This window comes from Cyanistes caeruleus, chromosome 3 (genome assembly GCF_971803275.1).
Source record: "Cyanistes caeruleus chromosome 3, bCyaCae1.hap1.1, whole genome shotgun sequence".
Taxonomy (NCBI): Eukaryota; Metazoa; Chordata; class Aves; order Passeriformes; family Paridae; genus Cyanistes; species Cyanistes caeruleus.
In genome coordinates this window covers 15,294,199-15,321,426 of record NC_141703.1, presented here as the reverse complement: position 1 = coordinate 15,321,426, position 27,228 = coordinate 15,294,199, and the positions used below count along the sequence as shown (strand labels likewise).

At 42.3% G+C, this 27,228-nt stretch overlaps 1 protein-coding gene and 1 long non-coding RNA gene across 8 annotated transcripts in view; both read right to left on the bottom strand.

Moving 5' to 3' along the window:
- Positions 1 to 26,701, bottom strand: part of SH3KBP1 (SH3 domain containing kinase binding protein 1) — a 213,656-nt gene extending 186,955 nt beyond the window's left edge. For 3 of the 7 annotated variants that reach the window (XM_086879946.1, XM_086879948.1, XM_086879951.1), the window contains exons 1-2: positions 26,101 to 26,701; positions 2,127 to 2,284 (exon numbers count right to left, since the gene is read on the bottom strand). In XM_086879946.1, the coding sequence (XP_086736072.1) occupies positions 2,127 to 2,284; positions 26,101 to 26,104 (162 nt within the window). In that variant the 5' untranslated portion in view covers positions 26,105 to 26,701. The remainder of the gene's footprint in view (positions 1 to 2,126; positions 2,285 to 26,100) is intronic. The other 4 variants (XM_086879947.1, XM_086879945.1, XM_086879952.1 and 1 more) reach the window with 4 other exon arrangements.
- Positions 9,913 to 11,668, bottom strand: LOC147653976 (uncharacterized). Its single transcript, XR_015284169.1, has 2 exons — positions 11,091 to 11,668; positions 9,913 to 11,036 (listed from the first exon to the last, which is right to left on the bottom strand). It is a non-coding gene; the product is annotated as an uncharacterized LOC147653976 (long non-coding RNA).
- Positions 26,702 to 27,228: the final 527 nt, after the last annotated feature.

The following is a 27,228-nucleotide window of genomic DNA, read 5'->3' as shown; positions in this document are numbered from 1 at the left end:
ATTACTTTGTTGATACACACTTTGCCAACAGGGCATGAACTGACTGCTGGCGAGTCCAACACTGCATTCACTCATTAAAATTTTTCCATAATCAAGAGAAAGTTTACAATTACTTATAATCTTACTGGGCAGAGTGATTATGCTCAACGAGCTTTCTAATGGGGTTGCTGTTTTGACTATAGCTCTCCATACAGGACATTTACACAAGAAAAACAAGAAAAATAAAGGTTTTTGCTTAAGAGATTCATAAGCTAACTCTGCTTTAAGTAAGTGTGTATCTCCTACTCCATCTTATCTAGTTTAGAGAGAAAATGCTTGGCTACAGAAAACATCTTTGACTTTAAATTCTTCTTCATTCTCAGCTTGAGCACAATGTAGTTTTTAGTTCTTTAGCAAACAGCCCTGGATGCTGATTAAAAGAAGAAATAAATTTAAACAAAAACAAAAACAAAAAAAAAAAAAATAGGCAGGAAGGAAAGAGCAGGGAGTGGTATTTCATGAGAAGACAAAATCTAAACCATTTACCGTTGTTTTAGAACTTTCTATTGAAAAAAAAGCTATTTATATTTCAATTATGTGACAGGATGCCGCAGTTTGAAGCAATTTTGGAAAGAAGAGGCCTTAAAATTAGGTACTAATGGTGCCAACTTGCAAATCTTTAGATTAGTATATTCCCATAACAGACATTCATAAGCTGTATTTATTTAAAATACTTAATCAAACACCTCCTAAAATCAGTAGCAGATTTAAAATGTCAGCCAGGAAAAAGCCTAGAGGAAGTATGCATTTGTCCCACAGTTCAGTCCCAACAGAGTTCAAAAAGAAAAATTATTACCAATAATTACCAATTACCAATACACAATGAATACCCAAACAATTTCTTTCCCCTAGCCCAAAGTGTGGATTTTCAGAGATTAGCAAAAACCAGACTATTGTCCTCTACCATATCCTTTCATTTCACTGAGGCCCTGGCTTGCTGCTGATTTTTGCTGCCTGACACACACAGAGCTGCTCTTTCTTGTTGCCAGTGACAGGAGCAAGGATCAGGGTGTATGTTCACTCCCACAGAAACACCTGAGGCTCCGGTGTCCACCCCCACACCCCCTGCTATGGGCTGGCTAAATCACAACCAGACCACTTCCCCCAATGCCTCAGCATATGCAGCACTATGGAAGCAAAATGAAATTACTTCCCTATGTCCATATGTCTAAACACACAACAGTCTTACACTGTTAGAGGAAGTTAAAAAAAAAATAAATAAAAAAGAAAAAAAATACATTTATACCCTTAGGAAAGGGAAAGTACCAAAGCTCTTCTTGGAAGCTGTACAAAAGATTAACATGAAACCTATTTATGTAATTTATTGTAGTTATTGGTCTCTTTTCCATACTGGAAAGCCAGCTTTATGGAGATTTACAGAGATCAACAGCCTAGGTCTGCAGTGACAAATCAAGGAGGCACAGAGGTACTAATAACTGGCTTCATATGTGCAGACATATGTGTGCAAACACAGATGCCCAGTAAAAAAAAAATTTCTTTCCAAACCTCTGAACGGTTGTCCTAAAACAGGGATTATTTGGTATATTACAAGTTATTTAGTATATTAAGTGAATACAAATTAATGTTTTTTTAAAAAGTTTTTATAGGCAATGTATGGAAAAATCTAATTATTCTCTACTAGTTTAGCTAGGAATGAATATTCACCAAAAAAAGCTTCTATAAAACCTAAGAAAACATTCTGGAAAAGCAGAATCTGTTACAGGGAAGACAAAATATTTAAAATGCAATGTCCCATAAGTTGTTCTAGAATAACCACTTGGTTCTCAGACCACAAAGTCAAGTATTTTCACTGAACAGCAGAGAAATGTAGGGGTAGCTTCTTTTATTTTCAGCTTGTCTTTGCAAAGAAAGTAATCTTTTCTTTGTCTCAATAGAACATTGCACTTTATATATGCAATACATTATACATATACAATATATTTGTATATACAATACATGTGTATATGCAATATATTATGGTTATGGATATAAGAGATACTATGATATAAAGGCTGATATTTAGCCTAAACGGCACAGTACATAAAGCTTATATACACAACACAAGAACAGTTCCACTTTGTACTCACTCTTACAAAGTTGTCAGGGAACAAACCTCTTCTGCCTTTGAGCTGTCCTTCCCACCAGCCTCCATCATCCTTCTTGATGTTGGTGATTATGTCACCTACAGTGATTGTCAGCTCATCATCGTGTTGAGCTTTGTAGTCAAACTCCACTATCGCCTCCACTAAAAGAGAAACACACATGTGCACAGTTATTGACTTCATTTAAGTTTTCCTGCCTTCCAAAGGCATAAGAAAACACCAATGCAATCATGTATTCTCAGTGAAAGTAATATATTCAGCATAACCAAGAGAGTACATCAAAGAGGCAAGAGGCAATGGTAATGTTCTGTGGGTAACTGCTACAAGAGAGACCAAAGTGAAAAAACACACAAGAAAGCCCATTGTGGTTAAGGCAATATTTTTCTTTATTTTTGAAATTAAATCGATTTGTGATGCTTTAGCAATATTTATTCTGGCAGCATTACAAAGTTTATTTTTAGTTCTTGGACAAAGTTTTGCCTTTTGTTCACAGGGCTTTCAAAGAATTTTCTTTTATATGGAAATAACCATGGAAATGTTCTCAAATTCATAAGTATCCCAAGCCACTGCAACTACCTTGTTACCTAAATACATCATTATCAACCTAAAAGGTATTTAACAAGATTTTTTTTCATCATAATACTTTCACTGTTGTGTATATAGAAATGTAAAGCTTTGTTTCATGAACATGCCCTCACGGGGTTTTATCAAAGAAGTGATTTACTTTCACTGGTGATTATGCATCAAAGAATTAAGATTAAATACTTCTACTGCTCTGAATGTCTGTTATCAGAGTTGCACTATAAGCTTGCTATCATTATATGGTATGTCTGTCTTTCCCCATCCCTTGAAACCACATACACAAGAAAGTCTCTGTAGAGAATTAAGAGAGTTATAAAGACAGAAAAATTCCTTTAGAGAATCAAAAATAATACACCTGGGGTACTCAGTGTGGAAGCCATAGTTATATTTAGTGGTTCATCAAACATTTACTGGCCAGACTGGCAAGATCTGGAACAGCCATATCTGCAAACCTTACTCTTGTTTTCTTCAGTGGAAAATCTCATCCCAGGACTTTCCACCAAACATTTATCCTTTCAACCATTGAAACAGCAAAGTGAGAACTAGTAACAGGCATCTGCTTTCGGCATAAATGACTGTGCCATGTATACCCTGCAAGCTCTAGCCTGCAAAGAGGCAATACCAGCTCACAAAGCAAAGCCAACCATTACACCACAGGCAGCAAAAAGGTTCTGCCTGAAAAACAGATCCTGCATACTAAACTGAATTAAGTTGACAGGAAAGCAGAGTTACTTCTTTCCACCCCCAAAATGTCACACAGTCACAATGCTGAATATCTCCATCCCTCCTCCAGAGCCTGCAAGTCATAGCTAAAGCAGTGTTCTGACTTTTGGATACGTACCAGCCACAAGTTTATGGCTTATAATATTCCTCTATTACTTCTTCTGTGAAGTCAAAAACCATTGTAAAACCATTTTACAGGAGGCCTGCTAAACTACATAATGAACAGCAAAACAGAAAGAGTGGCACCACACATTAAAAGCTGACATGCAAACAGAACATGAAAAATGGAACAGCGAAACTTAACTGAAAAATCAGAGTCATTCAGGCTGAGAGGGACTTCACATCTCCAGTTCAGCTTTCTGTTCAAAGCAGGACCAGCTCTGAGGTCAAACCAGGCTACTCAGGGCTTTGCCCACATGGGTCTTGAAATCCTCCAGCCTCCTCCTACAGAGGCAGGTAGGGCACACTGGAGAATCTGCTCCACTGCTTGATTGGGAAAAAGGTTTTCTCTCTACAATCTCCTGGAGCCTTTCTTGTATCAGTTTTCACTCACTAGTCTCGTGGTCCCACTGTGCACTGCTGTGCAGTAACTCCATCTTCTTGATAACCTACTTGTAAGCTTTGTAAGGCTGCTATTAGGACCTCACAGTTTCTCTTCTCCAAGCTAGACAATTGGAGCTGTTCTAGATTCAGGTCCCTTCGCTCTTGAACACATGAACTGTTCCACCAATTTGGTAGAAATCACAGATATGAGGAGATTGCACTCCACTGCCTTCTCCAGTAATGGATAAAGATGTTAGACAGAACAAGTTCCAGAAGAGCCCCCAGTGGTACTTCATTTATTATCATTTATATATAATCATTTATTAACAGGTTGCATGTGTAGTACAAACCACTAACCACTGCCTAAATCACAGAGATTTTTAGTTTGGAAGGCACCTCTGTAGACCAGTCCTCTTATTCAATGCAGAAGCAGCTAAAGCACAGATTGCTCATTCTTATGGAGCCAAGTTTTGAGATCTCAAAGAACGGAAATTCCAGTGTTTGATCACCCTTAAGATTAAATAATGCTTTCAGATACATCAATAAGATCAGCTTGAGCCTTCTCTTCTCCAGACTGAACATCTCCATCTCTTTCAGACTTTCCCCAGATGTCACATGCTCCAATCCCTCTACCACCTCCATGGCCCTGCACAGGGATCACTCTGCTCTCTCCATCTCTCTCTTGTAACACAGAGTCCAGAACTGGACACAGAACTCCACAGGAGCCTCACCAGAAAGGAGAAGGGGAGGAGGATCACATCACTCCTCCTGCTCCCAGCACTCTGCCCAAAACAGCCCAGGGAGCCAGGAGCTGTCCCTGCCAAGCACACGCTGCTGCCTCACGCTCTGCTCCATGTCCAGCAGCATCCCTGGGCCCTTCCCCACAAAGCTGCTTTCCAGACACTCAGGCACAGCCTGTACTTGTGCCTGGGGTTATTCCTCTCCAGCTGCAGGACTTGTTCAGATATGACTTCCATTTCATAAATCCACACTGACTACCAGCTTCCTGTTCTTCATAAATTTGGAAAGTGCCTCCAAGATTATTATTTTCATCATCTTTCAATGGTTCACTCATTCGATGGGGCTGACCAGCCTGTAGTTTTCAGCAAAAAAAAAGAGGCTTCTTGCTCTTCCTGAAGACAGGAGGTGCATCCTTCTGGTTTTAATGAACCTCTCCTAATCACAGTGACTTTTTGAAGACCATCAAGCAAATCTCCTGATATCATTTAGCTCCCTCAGGATGTACCAAACCAGGGCTATGGCTTTGCACATGACCAGTTTGTTTAAATATTCTCTAACCTGATTCTCTTCCACAGAGGGAAGGTTTACCTGGACTTTCCTACTGGTTTCAGAGTCCTGAACAGGCCAATGTCTTTCCTTTTCAAGTCCGGGCTTGCAACCCTGCTTTCTGCCTATCTCCTCCTCCTCCTGTCTGCATCCTGAACGTCATCATTCCCTGTCAGTGGCACTGAGACTGCCCTCAGCCTCCCAAAAGATGCCCAAATAATTTTGTTTGAAGGTATGAGATCCAGTAGACAACACACTCCAGAAACCTCCTGAACTGCTCACACCCAACCCAGCACATAAACAAGCTACACTCTCCCTCGAGTAGATATCAGAGTGATTGAATATGAGCTATGCTATTGTATCTTCACAATCCCAATCCCAGTCCCACAATCTGAAGCTGCATGCAGACAAGTAATTCCTCTTTTTCATCTCATGCTGTCTGCGTGAGAACACAGACATTTCAGAGAGGAAACCAGCTGTGCTGACTTCCCAGAAAGAGTAGAAAAGTTTTCCCTGTAATTCTGAAAAACACTGCCTTTGTTTATATGGGTATACTTGGGAAAGACCCCCTTCAGTCCTGATTTTTTTGATTATAAGGTCCCCATTGTTTGTATCACACTTTCTTTGCTGACCTGGCCTACCAATTGCTCATAAGATAGTTGGCAGAGATGCTTTTGCTCTAGTCAGGTGAATCCTATCTTTTCCAAGCAACCCTCAAAAAGACTCTCATGGTCATAAAACTAGAATTCTATTGCTGACACCAGCTATGCAACCAGCTTACCCACAGGATCTCTCCACTCATCCTAATGCACTTTGCTCTCACCAAAGGATCAAGGAGAATTCACCCAGGCTCCCACACTCTTGGCCATCACCCCAGAGCCATATTGCCACAGCTGATAATTTCAGATCCCTTCAGGTGGTCTCATTGAAACCTACAAGGCAGAGCAGCAGGGAGTAGTAGTCAGAAGCCAGACAAGCTTTGGCAGTCCTAGCACAGTGTTCCAGGTCCTGGCAGCCAACAAGCCTCTCTAGATGACAAGTCAGTCCAGGACAGGTCCCATCAGCAGATGGGAGTCTCCAACACTCGCAGGAGGGAATTTCCCTACTGTTACCACTTCCCACTTTCTCCTGGTGCTTCTTCATGGCTCAGATTTACCAGCTTGGGTGCTTCACTGGACTGAGCACCCAGACCCCCATCGCCTACAAAAGCATTGAATCTGTTCTCTAATTGCAGATTTTGAAGTGGAGCAGGAGCCTTCCTCCTGGAATCAGAACTTATAAACTCTGGGTTTTCAGGCTTGCCATTCTGGGAGTCTCTAAACCCACCCCAAGAAGCACAGACTCCATCTGCCCTTCATTCAGGAAAGTTGTGGGCTTGGGCTCTTGAAACCTCAGGGACCTGAAGACCTGGAAAGCCCAACCTTCTGAGTTCAGCTAACTAACAAATTTTTACAAATATTTCTAATATATGAAGTAGCATCAATATTAGCCATATATATCATACACATACATACATAAACATACATACATACACATACATAAATACAGTTTACCCAGACCAACCAGTGTATTTGGATCAGAAGTGTATTTACACAATAGCTCTCCAAAAACTACTGGATTCAAGCAGTGGCATCAAGGTACACACATAAATGAAAATTTTTTTCTCCAAAGAACACAACAGGACTGTGGCTCAGAAAAGGCAAAATTTAGACTATTTAGCAGGGTATTTCCAGTTTGGTTGAACCCCAGGAAAAATCTCTTGAAAGTGAGGTCCTGTATCCTCATTTTTAAGCAGCCTACTGGGATGTCCTTGCTTTCAGGATGCAAAGCTTTTTGCGTGTGTCAGGTCATTTCTCCTCCCTGCTTAGGAAGCCTTAAAATCCTATTCTGATTTTAAATGAGTGCAAATAAATTACATACTGCTTTGCTCTTCCTAAGCAACTAGGAGGTGGGTAGAGAGCTGTAGGGGGGAGATGGCAAGGCAGCAGAGATTTGGGCTGGCCCCAGCCACTGATTCTTCAAACACTCCTCAACATTCAAACTGCAGCAGGACATAATGAAAGAAGACAAACAACTCTCCCGCTCTGTAAGTCCCATATTTTTCAAGAGTTCTTCTGTTGCTGTTCTTGCTGTTCTTTCCCTTAAGAAGGCTGCAAAAATGACATGATTATTGAAAGTTTTCTTATTAATTATGTTATCTCTTTTAAGTAAAGGCACCAAAAGGTGGAATGGGGCTGTTGACTCTACAGTGGCCTTGGTAGGCTGGAGGCACTGGAGTTAACTCCCTGAAGTTTGTCTGGATTGCACTAATTCACATACAGACAGCTGCAGCTGGTCAATCACATTTGTTTTACTGAAGGTTCATTTAAACAAACAGAAAACCCCAACCCTTTACTGTTCAGGCCTTTCTCTGTCTATAAAAGTTTCCACTTATTAAAAAACACATATAAATATTTTTAAAAGCTGCCTCCTCTCAGAGAATTTGATTACTGTAATGTAAGTGTGTGTAAGCTGTCAGAGACATATGAGTCACCAAAATAGGACCACACAATCAAGATGTTTATAAACTCTTCAAAGGAAACCAAAAGCACAGTTTGGAAAGAGAAATAAGAGTACACCTAGCAAATGTGCAGAATTGTGACAAACTGATGGGAAGATACTCCTAAGATCACTCAAAATTCTCATTTATCACAGCACTGAAATCTGAGGAGTGTATGACAGCCAGAAGTGCTCTACAATTTATAGGTTCTTGCAGTTGCAGTTTTTTAATCAAACTCATTTTTTAAAGCATTTTAATTCATCTCAAACTGTTTTGAAAAATTCATTCTGTCAGTGAAACTTAATCTTTTTTGTTTCTTTTGAGGTGAAACTTAGTCTTCTTGGGAGCTGAATTGATATTAGAGACAACACTGATCCAGGTTTGTTATGAAAAAGAGATCTGACTTGTGCTTCACATCTGTAAATACGATATACCTGATTCCTGAAGTGCTGTGCTAGATTTCTCCTCAAGAACTGGACTAAAACTGTGTCCCAGTTAGCACAATGATTCATGACGTGAGAAAATCTCCATGGACAGTAAGCTCAAACTAATTTTATTTGTTAACCAACAAAGGTTGGTCTTAGGCCCAGCTCTGCCAAGGTAAACAGATTGTTACTTTAACAGCCAAAACTCAAATCCCTTTTAAGCCAAGAGAAAAATGAAATGGCAAAATTGGGACAGGCAGATCTGTTTTCTCTTTTTAGAGAAATTTTCTTCAAAATATTGTACCTCATGATGACTGAAAGTCAAACTTGCCCAAGCCTGCAAACTCTAGCTACTAGACTCTTTCTGTTAGAAAAAGGCATTTTGTACATTAGGAATGAAATCCAATATCAAAAGCTATTCAGGTTATTTTGATCTACAAGGAGAACATTTATTCTCATGCCAACAAAATCAGCTATTCCTAGTCTTATATTACCATCAATCCAAATTGTAACACAAAAACTCATGAAATAGAATCAAAGCTAGTTATTAAGAGCCCTGCTGGAGACTGGCACAGTACAAGTCATTACTGCAATGTCAGGGACAAAGATTTTTTTAATTTAATGCTTAGTGGTTTGGATTTAAGATACAGAATTTGAATTGCGAATGATATGAACCAGGCATTGAAATGTAACTTGACAGCTGTATTTTAAAAAAGCTCACCTAGAAAAAAACCTGTTGATTTAAAAAAAAGTTTAATTAGTCCTACCATTCATTCCCCAAATTAGTCCTGTACATACAGGTGAAATAATTTTGTTGATAATTAAAAATATTTTTCTTATTGTTTAGTTTGTTTCCTTGCCACATTTTAAATTACAAGTAAAATCTAATCTCTTAAACCGACCTAATCAGAATTTCTTTGATAATGCTACCAATACTTGAAAACAGAAATGTCTCTGTTCATTCTATTTTCAGTTATTGTACAGTGCCTTTTCAAGCAAGAAATAATAAAGAAAAACTGAGATTTGCTACTGTGCAACAAAAACTATGTTATTAAATCTTGTGAGACATCTGAAGTGTGTAGACACAATGGAAATGTTATTAACCTCTTTGGCACTATTCCACCCAAGTAACAGCATCCATATGGCAACACCACCTTCTGCAGCAGTCTGGTTTCACACCCAAATGTAGACATTCAAGTGAGTAAATGCAATTAGACATGGAAGTCCAGGAGTTAAGAGCTGTAAGTTTTATGTTTTCCCTTTTCTAAGTCACTCAGCTTCATGTGAAGGATAAACACTCTTGTTGCATGGGCTTACCCAAAAAAGCCAGAACAGAAACCAGACAGACTACCTGCAAATATTCTGCATTCAAGCTTTCAGTTAAAGCTCCAACTACATTTCCTCAGAAGAGAATGCGTAACTCCTTTGCATAAAGATAACCTCTTATAACAGGTTAAAAATCTGACCATTGAATTCCATCTGCCTCAGCTTCACAGACAAGGTCTTCTTCGAATGTGCTGCTCTTTCTAAGACACCTGGGTACAAACTGGTGAGCCTAGCATACTTTCAGAGCTTATGGGCATACTTAAAAAAAAAAAGTACATTATTTTTTCTATATGACAGGTTGCAATAAAACTCTTAGTGAAATATTAGGAACCACCACCAGGAGAGAAAAAATCAATACCTTTTATTAGACCAAACAGCAAAGCATGATAGACTTACAATTTGAAATTAAATTTAAAGAAAAAAAACAAAAACCAACAAAACAAAAAACAACCAAACAACAAAAAACTCACCCAAACAAACAACAACAGGAAAAACAACAACCAGGATTGAGAGACGATAAGGAAGACAGATTCATATAAAGTCTGCTCTGGCTCTTCTACCGGAGAGCAAACTTATCTGTAGTTTATTAAGACTCAACTCTCCCAATATCATTAAACTTTACAATATGAGATGAAGGAATGAGTCACTGAACAGGCCTTAGAGTCATCATTCTACCAAAATGGAAATGCTTCATAAAAAATTTGATTAATTAACAATATACCACTAACTTTACAGCTTAAATGTAAATTACAACTGGTATTTTAAGGAAAGCTTGAGCTGTTAGTTTTGTAGCATGTCTGTGGCACAAAAAAATAACTTCAATATTTTCTATCTATTTGATTGCAAGCAAGAACCACAGTTTTCTTGAAAAATTCATTCCAAATTTTGCTCAATTTTTAACATTTTTATTTTGCAACACTATCAGAAATAATATTCCCTGCTGAAAGCATTTGCAAGGATTTCACTTCATGAAAAAGAAAAGCTGTAGGGGAAGGAAAAAAACAATATCAGAAGGAAAAGCAGTACTATTTAATCTTCAAGATGTTAAATCCATGCTACATGGTAAACAGCAACTCCTCCACTTAGACAACAGCCTTCAGTTTACATTATATTTTCCTATTTCCCCTTTGCAAACAATGTTGGGGAGCTAAAGGTCATAGTCCTAGAATAGTACCTTCACTGCATCACTCCCTCAAAGAGCTGAGCAGCCACAGAAGGGGGCTAAATCATTTTGCCCTAAATCATATTGCCCAAAATCATATTGCCCAAAATCATATTGCCCTAAATCATATTGCCCTAAATCATATTGCCCTAAATCATATTGCCTGGGGTCCTTTCCTTGGTACAGTCACAGTCGCCTCCCACAGGCCACAAATCCTCACCCAGCCTGCGCCCTGGGACACCCTGGGGACACCCTGGGCACACCCTGGGGACACCCTGGAGACACCCTGGAGACACCCTGGGGACACCCTGGGCACACCCTGGGCACACCCTGGGGACACCCTGGAGACACCCTGGAGACACCCTGGGGACACCCTGGGGACACCCTGGGCACACCCTGGAGACACCCTGGAGACACCCTGGGGACACCCTGGGGACACCCTGGGGACACCCTGGGACACCCTGGGGACACCCTGGGACACCCTGGAGACACCCTGGGCGCACCCCAGAGCTCAGGACAGTGGGAAGCACTGGAGGGGAAGCCCTGTGGTGTGAATTCACACGTACACACACACACAGGCACAGAAACACAGCAGCTCTGCAGAGGACCCCAACCAAGTCCTGATCTGGAGGACAGTGAACACTTGGCCTGGGGCTGTCCTGATGTGACTGTTCCCCGGACAGCAGCAGAGCTGTGGCCACTCCAGCTGACAGAACACCTGAGCTGTCCTCCAAGAAAAGAAGAGAGCTAGCTCTCTGTTTTTCAAAGAGGTATGCTTGGCTCCAGTTTTTTAAAATACACAAACATGCAGTTATTCGAGTGGAAATCACCCAGTAGCACAAGAAATACTTTGTATTCCAGCTAAGGCACTTGGTATGACCACAATCCATCGAAAAAATCTCACATTTACACTCAGGTAAAGAACAACAGTAAGTCAGTGTGTTTGTATTTTTGTATTTAAGTGGGAGGGTTTCCACATAAAATACAGATCTCATAGCAAGTATGTGGTAATCAACTTCAGGAGGGTATTTCTAATAAACATTATGGATTTTATTTTTTCTTAAGCCTATAGCAGTTGCCTCTAACTGAATTTATTGTGTCACACCATATCTCTGATACAAATTTTTTATGTAATATGCCAAAGCACATCTGAACACCAGAAACGTTCATGCCTCTGTAACTACGGAGTAAGCAAGGAAAGATCACTGTGGTAGTTCTAGGTGGCAGCAGTTATATTTATAGTCCTCCTCAATATCACTTTGCATCCAACAATACATGTTAGATTTTACTGGGATGAGTCTCCTTAACTCATTAACTTAACTCCTAACTGTTAAGAAAGACTGAGATTGCATAGATAATCTTTGGCATTCTTGTGGCTGTCAGTCAGAGGAAACACTTCTATTCCATGAATTAATTGATCTTTTCCTGCGGGCAAAATGATCCTTCTGCCTTGGACAACAAACTATTAAATCACATTGTTGCTACTGAAAGAGACTAATTTTACTGTAATCCATCGGTTCTATCAACCAGAGTGCCTCTCAACTACAGCAGATGCTCCCAGAATGCACAAACAAAACTACTTTAAATTCACATTGTCAAGTTTGCAGACAACGTGCATTGTGTTAACCAGTAGCTAAAGAAATACAGTGCTTCTCAGAGGCAAAATTGTCTTGAGAGCTGTTCACCTTTGGAATTGCTCTTCCCCTCAGAAACTAATGCACACAAGGACCCATTCAGAAGAAATGGAAAACATTAGATTTGAGGGAAAACATTTAACATCATCTTAACATCATCATCTTAACATGAATTCCTGCCTCTTCCAACATCCATAAAAACAATTCAAAGTTCTGAAGAGTGTAAATTATTCTACCCATTGCTGAGAAAAACAGAAAAGGAGAATAGTACTGTAAACTGTAAAGTAAACAAAGACAAATAAGTCCCGTTTGACAAACTATACATTCATACAAACTTGTTAGTAGTGCTTCTCTACTCTTGCAGTTTCTAAATCTCACTCTCAGCCAACTGAGGTAGGATATGAGTTACTTCTTCAGAACAAAAAGGAGACAGATTACAGCTAAATACACCCAGAACTATTGATAAAACTACCACTTGGCTAAATTCATGAGAACTGCTACCAAATTAATGTATCACCATAAAAAGTAAGCAGGATGGAAAAGCCAATGCCATGAAAATAAGTGCTGTGTTAAATTACTCAGAAGTACTAGCCCAGTATTCTAGTCCCAAATTTGCCTTGATAATACTTACAGATGCCAATGAGGTGGAAAGACAAATGAATAAAAAATTGAAAAGACAAGGAACAACCACCTTTTCAGAGATGATTTACGCATCATTTAACCCTCAGGAAGATGAGCAGAGATTGTGGTCAAGTGGTTCACAGTCTTCACATGGTGTAATGCATAGCATTTGTTAAAACTCTGAGCTTCTAAACCAGCAACATGCACCTCTTCTCATTAAAATCAGACTAGAAGCATGAATGTAATTATGAATATGATCTCAGAGGAGCTTGGAGGATTTCACTAGATGCCTAAGCTGTTACTATCACCACACGTCTTTGCCAAAAGTAGCAACCCTTTTGCACAGGAGGAGGATGGGGAGAACACAACATACTCCTCTGCATCTTAGCCACATTTGCTTGAAGTGCTCATAAAAACGGTGTTACATTAAGTAACCAGACTGAAAAGTGGTGCACAGATACATCCTGTTGAGTATTCTTGCTTTTGGAAGTGGCAATTACTGCAAGAAGAGATTGGCAAGAAGAGATACTGGCAGCAGTATCTTGATATAGCCAAAATCCTCAGACTATGCTACAGCCCCCTTTGCTGTGTGATGCCAGCTGCAGACAAACACGGTGTATTATAACAATCTCAGTAAAAAATATTGAATTTCAATATTCAACAATTTCAAACCATTTTCCCTCAGTTCAATGGAATTCTATCATTTTTAAGATAGCAGTTGCAAAATATTTATGCCAGCAGCAACTTTTCTGATTCCACCTGTCAAATGTTAGGACCACAAACCTGTGTTGTGTTTTAACATTATAACCTGTCACAAAGACGAGTGCTGTACGACAGCGAGAAGCTGAGCTGGATGGAGAAAATAAATAACCAGATTTTTTCTTCCTAACCTCTAACATAAATCCAAGCATTTCCAGCTACAAACCTTCAGATTCAGAGGCAGGTCAGGCCCGGTATGGAAGTTCTCAGCAGTGTAATAATTTATATGCTAAATTAATGGGCACAACTATTGTGCTTTCACATACAACAATCAGTTGGGCATTACAGGAGCTGTAACTTCTGTATGTGTGTACTGGGGCTCACAGCCCTAAGTACAAGAGCTCAGGTGATTGGTAATTTGCATTTCATCACTATGGTCCAATACAAGATTTACATGCCAGCATCAAAGCCATCTTCACTAAAACTCCACACCACACTGAAAGAAAAGCCAACAACCACCTAAGGTGTTAAAAACACCAAACTTCCTCGATTATGTGAGCACCAATGGAAGGTAGGATGGGAATGTTTGGCAAAAGGACACGTGTGATTAAAAGAACACATTTACCACCTATCAATATAATATTTTCTGGATTAATAAAGACATTTCATAAAACTCCTGCTCATGACCCTTAGAAACTTCTCATTTAACATCAGGTTCTTTTATTCTCCTTCAACTGTGGAAAGAACAATAGGACTGAAAAACATGCTGTTTTAGAAAATACTGCAAATATGAATTCACAAGTTCCAGATAAACCTTGGGCAAATAAACTTCACTATTATATCAGATAATGTGTCAGCTTCTTTGCATTAAAAAACGTTCAAATTACAATTTTAGATTTCAGGATGCAATTCTGGAGTAATAAGTTTTTGATGGCATCTCTAATGCCTCTGTTTTCTCAGCTCAAATCAGTTTCTGTAGGTAACGTGTTCTGCATGTCACAATAAATGGAATTCACAAGCTAACACTTTTTTTTTTTGATGAACAAAAATCCACATCAGAGGAATTAGCTGATCTGGTTTTTTTTAATGGTGCTTTCAAAAATCCCATGTGTCAATCATAGGTCTGGGCAATGAAGCACTTGGATTAATATTTTTTAGTTTTATATTCTCTTTGAGAACTTCTCTTGCTCTTGAACAAGACAAAGCCTTTCAGAAAGCAGAGATTATGCTGCAAGTAGAAGACGCAGCTCTTTGAACAGGTGTCTGGTAGCAGGTTAAATGTCTCAAGAAGTCTCCTCCTCCACCAGAAAAAACACTCCCTTCCAAGAAATTCTCTTCAATCTTTTGGTGAGAACAAACCTCCAAAAGGGAGCCACTACACAGAGCTCCTCCTTAGAAGAACAATCCTGAAAGCAAAACCTGATGCAAGCCAAAGAAGTAAATCTGAAAGCTTATCCCTGATTTTCATTGTGAGCCAGAGCAGCTTGTGACCTGATGACAGCGTTGTTCCAAAAGGGAATCTGAGCCGCTCTGTGCTGGTTGAATGGGAATGCTCAGCCGAGCTGCACAGAGTGAAAGCACAAACAACAGTCAGCATTTACACAGAAGAACCCATTGCTGCACTGAGGATGGGGGGAAAGGGGGAGAAAGCAGCAGGATGGAGCTTTGTGGAACCCAAGCACACAAACAGAGGCAACAAACCCTATTGTTTTATAAGCAGTTATTCTTCTGACAACCTCCTCCTGTCATTTACCCCCAGTAAGCAGCACAGGCACTGAACAGAACAAAGTGTGTGGCCAAGGAAGTAACAACAAGAGAGATTCTCCTCAAGACAAGTAGAACTTCCTCAGGTGCAGGCACAGAATCTTTCTACAGCATCCAGGAGGCAACAGGCAGGTTAAACCATGCAACCAAGAGAGCTAGAGAGGACAGAAACAAGGTGGTCACTGAATGTTTTCTACCTTGAGCACTTCTTCCAAGGCTAAGGAGAAAGCTCTGCTTTTCCATCTAAGAAAAAGGTTCCTTCCTGGACTCCATCTCCTAAAAGAATCTTCTAATGACCTTCCCTGGTTTCAAGTGGTACAAGCTTTTAGAGTAAAGAAAATCAGAAGTCAAAACTAACTGTAGATTTCAAAGGGTCTGGAGAGGCAAAGAGTGTGTCTTACATTCAATTTCTCTGCCTACAAGGCTGCATTTACATCAGCTCCTTGGTTTTGGTTCAAGAGAGACACTGACAGACTTGAACAGACAGGAACTGAAATTCTACTTAAAATAGCAATATCCTGCTTTTAAGTTCTCCAAATTAAAAAAAAAAAAATAAAAAAAATTGGAACTTCAGTATTTGGCTTTGCCAACTTCCACAGCCTGTTTTACTCCACATACCAGAGGCAGCACTCTTCCACCAGAAAATATCAAAAACGTGGCTGGCAAAACACAATATGCAACACACACTTCAGCATTATTCCAAGGTACCAATTTCAACCCTGAAAAAACTTTGCAGATTAAAAAAAATAGTCTCTAAAAGACAACCAATCCCTTTCCTTCCTGACATATTTATAGGAATCCAGCCAAAGGTTTCTTCTGTCCCTAATTTCAAATAAAATGCTTAGAGGATCACCTACAATTGTGCTGTCTACACCAGATTGCCTTCAGAATTCTGTATATCTTTGCATCTTAATTTAGGGAATTTTGAGACTGTGTAAGTGAAATACATCAGAAAGCTTTCTAAAAAGGGAAGCAGTACGTTTGAAAGACAGGTCAAAGGGAGGGAGGGAGGGAGGGAGGGAGGGAGGGAGGGAGGGAGGGAGGGAGGGAGGGAGGGAGGGAGGGAGGGAGGGAGGGAGGGAGGGAGGGAGGGAGGGAGGGAGGGAGGGAGGGAGGGAGGGAGGGAGGGAGGGAGGGAGGGAGGGAGGGAGGGAGGGAGGACATATGAAAAGATGGGATAACAGAGCATCAGGTATGTGAACAGACAAAAAAAAGGCTAAAGAGCATCTTTCTTGCAAAACAGTTGAGAAACTGCAATGTAGATTTATCTTTAAAAAAAAAACAACCCAACCCCACCCCAACAATCAAAAACCACCACAACACATGAACCCAAAGCAACAAAACAACACAACTCACAAAGGGAAAGAAGCATGCATGTACTTCTGTAAGTGATGAGAAGAGGTGCAATTGCTTTCTGACAGAATGAGGTGAAGGAATGAGAAACATGCAGGAACAAACAAGAATGTTTTCTCCACAACTGTGTACAAACTATCAAATACTCTGCAGAGGAATACATATTAATAGAGGTCTCATGACTCCAGAAGCAGTGCAGACAATTTTGAATTGTCAGAAGATAGTTCATCATGAACTAGACAGTATCTTATCTTAATCTTTCACAAACCACAGTCAGATAATTGTGATGTCAGCTAATCAAAAGTACTATTTATAGGTGTTTCACACACAGAAATCGTAGCCTTTAAAATAAGTAGCATAGTTAATGCAAATCAAAGTGAGCAATTCTGAAGGGTGGTATGAGCTGACAGAACAAAGACCATTCAAACTGACCTCAGTGGTCAAAGTAAAACTGACAAGTGTATTTCTATTATTTTCAAAAGAAGCTAAATAAAGGTATTTGATGAATGAAAGGATCAACAGATATGAGGGACTTTTGTATCAAGTTTCAAAGAAAATAAAGATATTTTCCATTTTAAAAGAGATTACTAGATGGAGGAGGAAATAGCGGCTGTCCAGGAAGATGAACATTAAAAGCAATTGTCACCAAAAATGACAGCAACAGCAGCAGGAAGATTTCTCTCCCAGCTGAAGGGTTGTTTCTTGCAACAGAAAGAGCTGATCTTACTTGTACAAATTAGTTGGCTGTTCAAGGATAAATCTCTTTTCATCACACACTTAGTCAAGCAAGGGAGATGTCAGAGAAGGATTTTGCTTATTAAGCAAACCTCCATCAATAAAATAGCAGTTAACTAGCCTGGATTAGCTATACACACAAATCCCCTGATTAACCACATGTTACCTCTACGATGCTGGAGCAGTTCTATACAGACAGATAAACCTGACCCACTGCGGTCTGCCAGACTTACAGACTGCTACACAGAAAGAAGCAACTGAGGAGCTGCTCAAATCTATCAGCTAACTAGTTAAAAGCCAACAAAATCCACAAAGTACTTAGCTTTTTGTCACCTGGAAAATTATCTTTGCTGTTCAAGTTACTCACAAAAATAGCTACAAAGAACACATTTCCAACATTGAGATACAGCAATTAACAATGAATCAAGATTAAAAGTAATCTAGTATCAGGTGGAGATTAACGACTGAACTAGTTACATGATCAGCTCAGTTCAGCAAACGGCTTAGAATCTTAAAATTAAATTTTAATTGATGAGATTTAAATGTTACCATTTTCATTAAAAAATGCAACAAAAGCAGGGAAGTGAATCAAACTTCAGATCTACTCCTTGAAGAGGTTTAACTGTTTGACTTCAATATCAATATTTAAGTCTAAACCAAATCTAGATTTCAAGATTGCATAGTGATTAACCTTTTCTTTCCCACATGCAATCTAAAAATATAGATATTTTAAAAAAGCTCGTAAGCTACCAAGTGTTTTCCACAACTGCCGGCACCCTGATGTGTCTCTGAACAAAAATTAAAATCAAATAATAAGGTGTAGCACATGGCACTAAAAAAAGTCTTTTAACATGATGAGGATTTATAAATGTGTAGACACTTCATTTACTCTCCTGGGACTAATTTAATTTTTCATTTTATTAGGAAGTGAAGTTACAAGCATTTCTTACTACCAGGCCTGTCTTCACAGGGTGCGATTTTGTCTTCCCTGCTAGCAGGATCTGCCTGGAAGCATTGCTGCTCACTCCCAGGTGTTCAGGAATTCCCATTGTCACAAACTTCTGGACTGTGCACTCAAGGCAAGGCTCCCAAGCTCAGCCTTTGCTGGAAGGCTTTCACTCTCTGTACTCATTTCTACATCCTTTCACACAGCCACTTAAAGTCTGATGGGAAAAAAGTCAGGTTCCTCTAGGGTAAGGATTTTTTTTTTTGTAGGAATTTTTTGAGGTATTTTGGCTGCCTTGTGTAGGTTTTTGAGAGTTTCTTTTATGTGATAGTCTAAGCAGAAAAGTTGGAAATTTGTATTCAATGAAAATGGCAGTTCTGCAATTTCAATGAACTGTAATACCGTCCTATTTCATGGGAAATTAAGGTGATCTTGTCTAGAGTGAAAGGTTTGGATAGGATATTTTTCCACAAAGCTGTTGACAATAGACATGTTCATAAGGAATGAATATCAAAAAACAAAAGTACTGCAATAGTCAATCCTCATCAACAAAACATTCAAATATTATTTATAAATAAGCATCACCACTCTTCCAAAGCAAGCCACTAATCCTCAGATTTGCAAACACAAGGCCAAAGCTAAAACACTTTATTATAAGTGGTCCAAATTCAACAGCAAAGAAGTTTTTTAAACCTTGCCATAACAAAACCTCTAAATAAAGGCATCTTTTTCTGGGCACAGTTTGGAATCTCTGGTGTGCCCTTTGACAGTGGGAAACAGAGGAGCACTAACAGCTCAATAAGAGCTCAGTGAGACCTCACAGAAAGAACAGCAGGAATGAGAAAAAACACTGAAAAATAAAGCTGAGGTCTTGCTGCTTGCCAGTTTTATATCTGTCACAAGGACAGAAAATTTTCAATGCTGCACAAGCCTATCAGGAAAAAAAAATCCACTCTGCCAAGTTACTGGAGTATGAAAAATGCTTTTTGCCAGTGGTGAGGATGAATCAGCAACCACAGACAGAGAACATTCTTAACTTAAACCTGACATGAAAGTTCTCAAAGAATGGCTTTACAATTGGCTCAAAAATGAAAAGTTCTGTATGTGTACACTTATTCTCTGATACTGCTGCTACCTTTAATGAAAACCTTTATAAATCCAGCTCATGGGGAAAGATGGGGCTACATACAAAGAGAGCCAGGCTGACACAAGTAGTCCATACAGCACCAGCAGTTGCACTGATCTCCAAGAACTTCTTCCCACAAGACCAACTTAAAACAAGCAGAAAACCCCCTGAAGTGACTTTTGTGTGTGTTTGTTTTGAGACTTTGTTATCAATAAAAAGCACCAATGTGTTGCTTTTTAATGTAATAAACAAGTTCCTGGAAATTACAAGTAGAGAACACAACATGTTATGAGGATTCCTATTTTGCAGGGGTAGTTTTTTTGTTTGCTTGTTTTAGGTGAAATGTAAGTCACAAATACATAATTACAAATTACCTATGGGACATAAACCACTTAATTTTTAAATACAAGCAGTGTGACCACTGAAAGCTAATTAAATATTGATAGATAATTTGAAAGCTTTGGGTTGGGAGGGACCTTTAAAGACCTAGATCTAGTCTATTTGGGCCTTGACTTGCACCACATGCAATGAATCTATATTGACATTTTCAAAAAAGCATTAATTCCCCAGGGAGCTGTGCACCAATGCTGACTTTGGTCTTCAAATAAATGAATAGACTTACACACTGGTTTTGGTGTGAGCAGGTTTCAGTTGTCAGAAGTGATTTAGCTGCACAGTTTGAAAGACAGAGAATGAGATAAAGAGGATCTTTTTCCTTCTGTACAATACTCCTGATAAAATTCAAAGGCAGAGTTCAAAAGACACCTCTTTATACTGACACTACAGATTAATCAGAAGTTAGGGATATTTTTCTTGTATAAATGCTCAGCTTTCTATAATACATTATCTTTGTGGCTAAAGATAATTTTTTTCAGCACAGACATCATTTCTGCTCCACAACTCTACACAATTCTTCATACAAAATCAGAATCACAAATTCTCAGCCACTCTCCCACTGTAACACAAACTTTTTGTAAAACAAAGACATCCTTTCCCCTTCCGCTGCTTGTTCTCCAGGATGCTCCGTTCTCTAAGGCAAAGTTGTGTTAGGAACAAAGCACAGCCAAGACTTTGCAACACTCATCTCACCACACAGCTTTTATGTGGATTCACCACTGCATTCTCAAGAGTTGCTTTCTACTGATGCTTCTCAGTTATCAATGACAAAAAGGAGGGGAAAGACAGCTTCATTTGGAATACAATCCATGAATACTGAACTGCAGTATTTGCATATTCTCTCACACATAGGGACTTCAAGCTTTTATTGTGTTTCCTCTCAGTGTGAAGCAGACTGTCAGCAATTACTTTTACATTAGCTGAATTACTGAATCTTGATACTCACCTCCTCTCTCATTCCCCTCCCCCTAATATATTCTTTCATCATTCCTCAGTGTACAGAATGTAGATATGCCCTGCAGCTACTTCCTGCTTTTGCATCAAGGGAAAACATCCTCTCCCTGGTCCAGGATTTTAAAAACCACACAGATAGGAACCATACAAATTCCATCACCATTTTTTATAAGCTTGCTCTATACCAGCAGGATCAGAGCAAAACAAGAGATACCATCTCTGCAGCTGTTTTCACTCCTTTGATCTCATCAGGGCTAACCTGCTTGCAGCACATCAGTGACCTCTAACACATCAGACCTGAAATTTCAGCTGCTCATTTCACATTTCCAACCTCTCCTTTTTTCCCTCCTAACACATGACCCTTCTCCTCTAAGCAGGGAAAGAGTCAATGCATTATCTACAAGGTCAACACTGATCTCCTAAACAAATTCTGATATACCAGCAGTATTCTTAATACTCCCTCTAACATCCAGTGAATAACAATAACAAAAGAAGCAATCTTAATAACAGCAAACAGTGATAAACTGTATATATTAGTAGCAGTTTAAACAGAAATATGTATGCAGTCAGAACTCATATCAAAAGAAGACTGCTTCTCAATAAAATGTCTTATTACATTACATTGTTATTATTACATGCTCCTTACATTGCTTCCTTAAACCCAGGCAGAAAAAAACCCAAAACTTTTCTAGCAGCTCTATTGTAATTTTCTACATATGAACCTTTGATTAGCACAAAAACAAGTAAGAATTCTGCTCCTTTAAGAAACAATCTATTTCACACTTCCTGAGCTAAAAGCAACAGTTAATATAAAAAACCAACTCTAATGGTGAGTCTGAGGAAGGAAGAGCTACTGTAAAGGAGCAAGAAGAAGAGATGCCACAATCAGAAATTATTTTCATAATCTTTTACATATACACACATATTTACATATGTTATATCTCTTGGTTTCCAACCCATATAAATGAAACTTTATAAAGGTTAATGAAAATATTTTATTACAGTTTATGAAAACTCCACTGGAACTCAGACCATAAGCCATTCACAGGCTGTATAGTGTCATTGACCCTGAACAGATCCAATGTAGCTGCCTTCTTGAGAGAAACAAACCTACCAATGAACACAAAATAATTAAAATCAGTAATACCCCCTATGAGGAGAATAAAGACTTTTTATGAGTTGGGAAGGATTTTTGCACAAAATGTTCCCTACAAGGCCACTTTACAGTTACTTAAAACGTTATTTTAAAAAAAAAGAAATCCAAGTGAAAAAAGTCATGCTAATCATCTTTCTTATTACTTCTCCTTTTTCAGCTGAAACTGTTCAACTGCCTTCAAGGATGACTAGAATGGCAAATACTATTTCTATTTTAAAAATTTACAGCTATTTTACTGAAAGGCTCCAATATCACCACCATTTTGGAAAGGCAACCACAAGCACACCTATCATCTTCAGTGAGTGATTTGTACAACTTCTGCTAAGCTCAGGCCTCAAAAATTCTTCATTTTAGATGGGAGCATGGAGTTGCTGGAGTTCACCAGCTGCACTCCCCAAGGCTCCTGTTGCAGTGAACACTCTTCAGGTGTCACCACGGGGCCAAGCAGAAGTTTGGATGCAGGCACAGCTCTGTGCTGGAGGTCAGCCTGGCCCCACATGCAGGAAATGTGCTCAGAGCACTCCCTCTGTTGATGCTGCGATAAGGAAGGTGGAGGAAGCAGCATCTCTGAAACGTGTAAAGAGAAACAGAGGAGGGGGAAAGCTGAGGGCAGGGGATAGAGGAGAATTTAGAAAATTAAAAAAAAAAAAAAAAAAGGAAGGTTAAAAAAGAAAAAGGGATTGCAACTAGTACAGAATAATCACACTCTCACATAGACTGAATTCTTTTGATTGCATTACTTCTTGGTGTAACATTCCTTTGGTGTGTGTACAAACCAGCTGCAGTATTCCACAGCAAAGCACCTTTTCCAACCAGTTATGTAAAACCAGACAGACAACAGCTGTCTGCCAGTGTAAGTAACCTAACTGGTTCAAAGGGCACAAGATTCTCTCTGGATCCAAATTCCCAGCTATGGTGGCAGCATAGCTCAATTGCAGCATTATGATACAGGACCCCCACCTCATTTAACACACTCAAATGGCTGTGCTTTGAACATGAGTCAAGACTGCCCAGCAGAAGAAAGGATTTTCCTTCATTTACTGTAGAAGTTGAGAGGTGTGTCTCTACTGACAGAGCCACACAGCTGCTTCGTGATGTTAAATGCTGCTCTCTAGAATCACACTTCTAATCTTGCATTTTCTAAATTTGATAAGCAGTACATTTCAAACCAGGTTTCCCCACACCTACTTTGTTTTCTGCACCCCCAGCTTCAGGAGGACAGTCTGATGGGTGGGCACCCCATGCTTTTGCAGTTGAGACTGAGTTCCCTGACCATACACAAGTATGCTTCGTAAGTAAGTAGCTTCAAAATAACAACAGAACAAAACAAAGCCAAAAGCAACAACAAACAAACAACCCCCCAACACACATACACAGGTCCCCACAAAACAACACATCTTAATTTCTCAAACACTTAAGGAGGGGGACCAAGCTTGTTTCACTGTTTCATGACTACCTTTAAGATCTTTGCCTTATCCCCCTTATTATGAGAACTAACACCATTATTTTGCTCCGCTCGATTCTGAGAAGTCCATTCCAAGTGTAAATTAATTAATTTGAATGTACTCTGCCTATAATGTCATAGAAGAGCTCATAAAACATCAATTACACAAAGTACTTCTTGTAAGGTTGGGGTGTGTGCTGTAAAAAAGCGGTGAATCTCAGTTTACAGGGATGTATAACATACACCCATATATACACATTCACAGGGTTGGACTAAAAACACTATGCAGTGCCACACAGAAAATATAAACAGTTAATATAAGAAGGTGTACAAGTAATCTAAAAATTAAACATTAGGAATTGTAACAGTGTAGTGCACAAAGAATTCACCTCTTCTGCATCTGAGATACCTTACAAGAATGCTAACTACGTTAAAAATGTTTTTAATATAACTGCTTTCATTTGATATCTCCTAGAAAGATTTTACTTTTCATACTATGCATATCTTCACCTCCTTGCACAATTTTTCTATTTGTTTGTAAACTATGAGAATCACCATTTGAAGATATGAACAACAATTAAATCATATCTACCTTCCCTCCACTCCCATTTTGCAAAGCAAAGTATGACTGAATCACGATGATTTGGGAAAGCCATCAACCAAATGAGTTTTAAAGAAGCAAGACGTGTAAGATCACTGCCCAGGAGAGGGACGGGTGAGTAAAAAGAAAAAAAATGGCCTTTACTACTAAGTTACTCCATTAAAAACCATCCCGGAGCTCTATCAATGCAAATTACTTTGTTGGTTCTTTCTTGCTTTACTTATTTTTTTGAACCATGAAGGCTAATATTTGATCTATGAAGTAAATTGAAATCAGAGAAGTCTTATTGTATCACAATACAAAGTTAGTAAGAAATAAATGCATGGGAAGAGGAGAAGAAACCAAAAATAACTCAAAAAAAAATATTTCCTACAACATGCCCTGCTGAGTACATATTCTGCTCCATTCAGCAGTTACAAACCCTACCTCTCAATACAACACTATGTTTCAAATCTTATCTGTTGTGACAGAGGACAGAAGTTGAGAGCTGTGTCAGTGAGCCGGCAAACCAGCCCTAAGAGAACTCCTGCAATGCCCTCAATTGCCTGTGGCAGCCGGGGATGCCGGCCTAGTGTCAGCAGCGGCCGACGTGGGCCGGATCAGTGCTGCCGAACCAGCTGCACGGGATGAACCCATCTCAGCCCGGTAGGGAGAGCTTAACCTGGTAACATGCGGGTAGCATCGCTCCCACAGCACCCCGCAAACTAATCTCTCAAAGAACAAAGGGACGATTTATTGCCCGCTATATTCCCAGCGTCACTGTATTACAACAGGTGAAATTGTGTAAAATGTCTTCCCACGTAACGCATTATATTCAGTCCTTTCGGTGATGCTGCTTTTAGGTTCCCGCACTGCCCGACCGCATTTCCGCCGCCGAGAGCGAAGCGGGCAGCGGGGGCCTGGGGACATCCAAAAGCCGCTCTTTGGGAGCGCCGTTCGCTGCTGTCTGCAGACGCCGGCCGGTGTGTGCGCCAAGGTTGCCCACCGACAGCTGCCGCTTCTTTTGTTCCCTCCTGTCCGTCATTTTCCGCCGGGCACCGCGCTGGGCAGAGCGAGCCGCGGGCGGCCGCGCTCCAGCGACGCCCGGGGCGCATCGCTCAGCCAGCCCGCGCCTGGCACCGCCGCCTCGCCCGGCATAATGGGACAATTCATCCCCATCCTCCCTCCCTGCCCCTGCACAGGTAACGGGCGCTGCCCAGCCCGGGCCGGGCATCCAGGCGCAGCCTCTTCCCGAAGTGCGCGGGTGACACCTCACGGGCAGCGCCGCCCGAGTCGCTCCCCGCGCCGCGGCTCCAACGACCCCGCGCAGCGGCCCCGGCGGCCGCCCCCGCCCGGCGGGGCAGGGAGGGGCGGTGAGGGGCAGGGAGGGGCGGTGAGGGGCAGGGAGGGGCGGTGAGGGGCGGTGAGGGGCAGTGACGGGCAGTGAGGGGCAGTGATGGGCAGCGACGGGCAGTGAGGGGCAGTGCATCTCCCCCGGCCGCCCGCGCCCTCCGCAGCTCTCCCCGCCGCAGCCCCTCGGAGCGCAACCTGCGCGCCCGGCGCGGAGATCTCTCTTCTCTCCGCCCGGCCCGGTGCCACCACACCCCAGACTGCCCGGGGAGGGCTGTGCCCGGCGGGAAGGCATCGAGGCCGGGCAGGCGATGCACGGGAGGCTTCGTAACCGTGTCAGCCCCGCTCGGGAGCACCCACAGCGGCAGCCCCGAGGGGGCACCCGGCCGTCGCCCCGCCGCCGCCAACCCCGACCTCTCCGCCTGTCACATGAAAACAATTATTGCCTCGGCCGGGGGAGGGGAGGAGAAGTTAAAAGCCGTGAGGCGGAGGAGCGGAGGCCGGTGGCGGCCACCTCCCTCCCGCCGCCCCCAGCGGCACAGGCACCCACCCCACCGGCTAGCCGGGAGCCCCGGCTGGCCTCCGGCACCGCCACCTCGGCGGCCTGAACTCACCCATTTATGTCGAGCTGGGCTTCGCCTGGCAGCGACAACAGGCTGAAAGTTTGGGGCGGGTGGCCACGGCGAAGGGAGGGGGCGAGGGAGCGCCCGAGCCGCCGCCGCGCGGAGCGGAGGCGCTGACAGAGCCGCTCCCTCCTCCGGCGGCCGCCGCGCTCAGCACCCGCCGCAGCCGGGCTGCATCCTGCGGCTCCCTCAGCGCGTGTGAGAAAAAGGAAATAGATAGAAATCAGGAGAGAGAAGGGGCTCAGCCTTCAGCTCCTGCAGCCAACTGGGTCCGCGCCGCCGCCGGGAAAAGCAGCCCGGGGCGAAAGCGCCCGGAGGAGGCTGTGCCGCCCGGCCGCGGGAGGGGCGGGCGGGGAGCGCGGCGGGGCGCGGGGCGGGAGCGGCTCGGGCTCCCAAGCGCGGGCAGCGACCACCGCGGCTGCCGCTGCTGCTGCCGGGGCGAGCGGCGGCTCCGGCTCCGCGCTGCGGGAAGTGTCGCGAGACTGCGCCAGAGCCGCTGCGCCGCCTCGGGCCGGCGGGAGAGGAGGGCGGGGAGGGCGGCAGGAAGCGGAGCCGCGCCGCGGTCCCGGCGGGGGCAGGGTCGGCGGAGAGCGGAGCCTCGGCGGCGAGCGGGGTGGCTCTCCCTCCCTCTCGGGGCAGGACTCTTCAGGCACAGGGAGGGGACGGGGCGCGTCCTCGCTGGGCGCCGGGGGAGGATGGAGAGCGCTCCCGGGCGGCGGGACACGCACCCAGCCGCGCGTTCCTGCCCCGCACCTGCCCCGTCCGCCCGGCCCCGGGCAGCCCTGCCCCAGGGGGCTCTGCCCTGCCCTGCCCAGCCCAGCCCTGGGCTCTGCCCTGCCCTGCCCAGCCCTGCCCCGGGGCTCTGCCCTGCCCTGCCCGGGGCTCTGCCCTGCCCTGCCCTGCCCTGCCCGGGGCTCTGCCCTGCCCTGCCCTGGGGCTCTGCCCTGCCCTGCCCTGGGGCTCTGCCCTGCCCTGCCCTGGGGCTCTGCCCTGCCCTGCCCGGGGCTCTGCCCTGCCCTGCCCTGCCCCGGGGCTCTGCTTTCAGAGCCACCGGGAAATGCACCGGCAGCGCCGCAGGTGCCCCTCGCCTCTGCCCGGCCCACCCTCCGCGCACACACC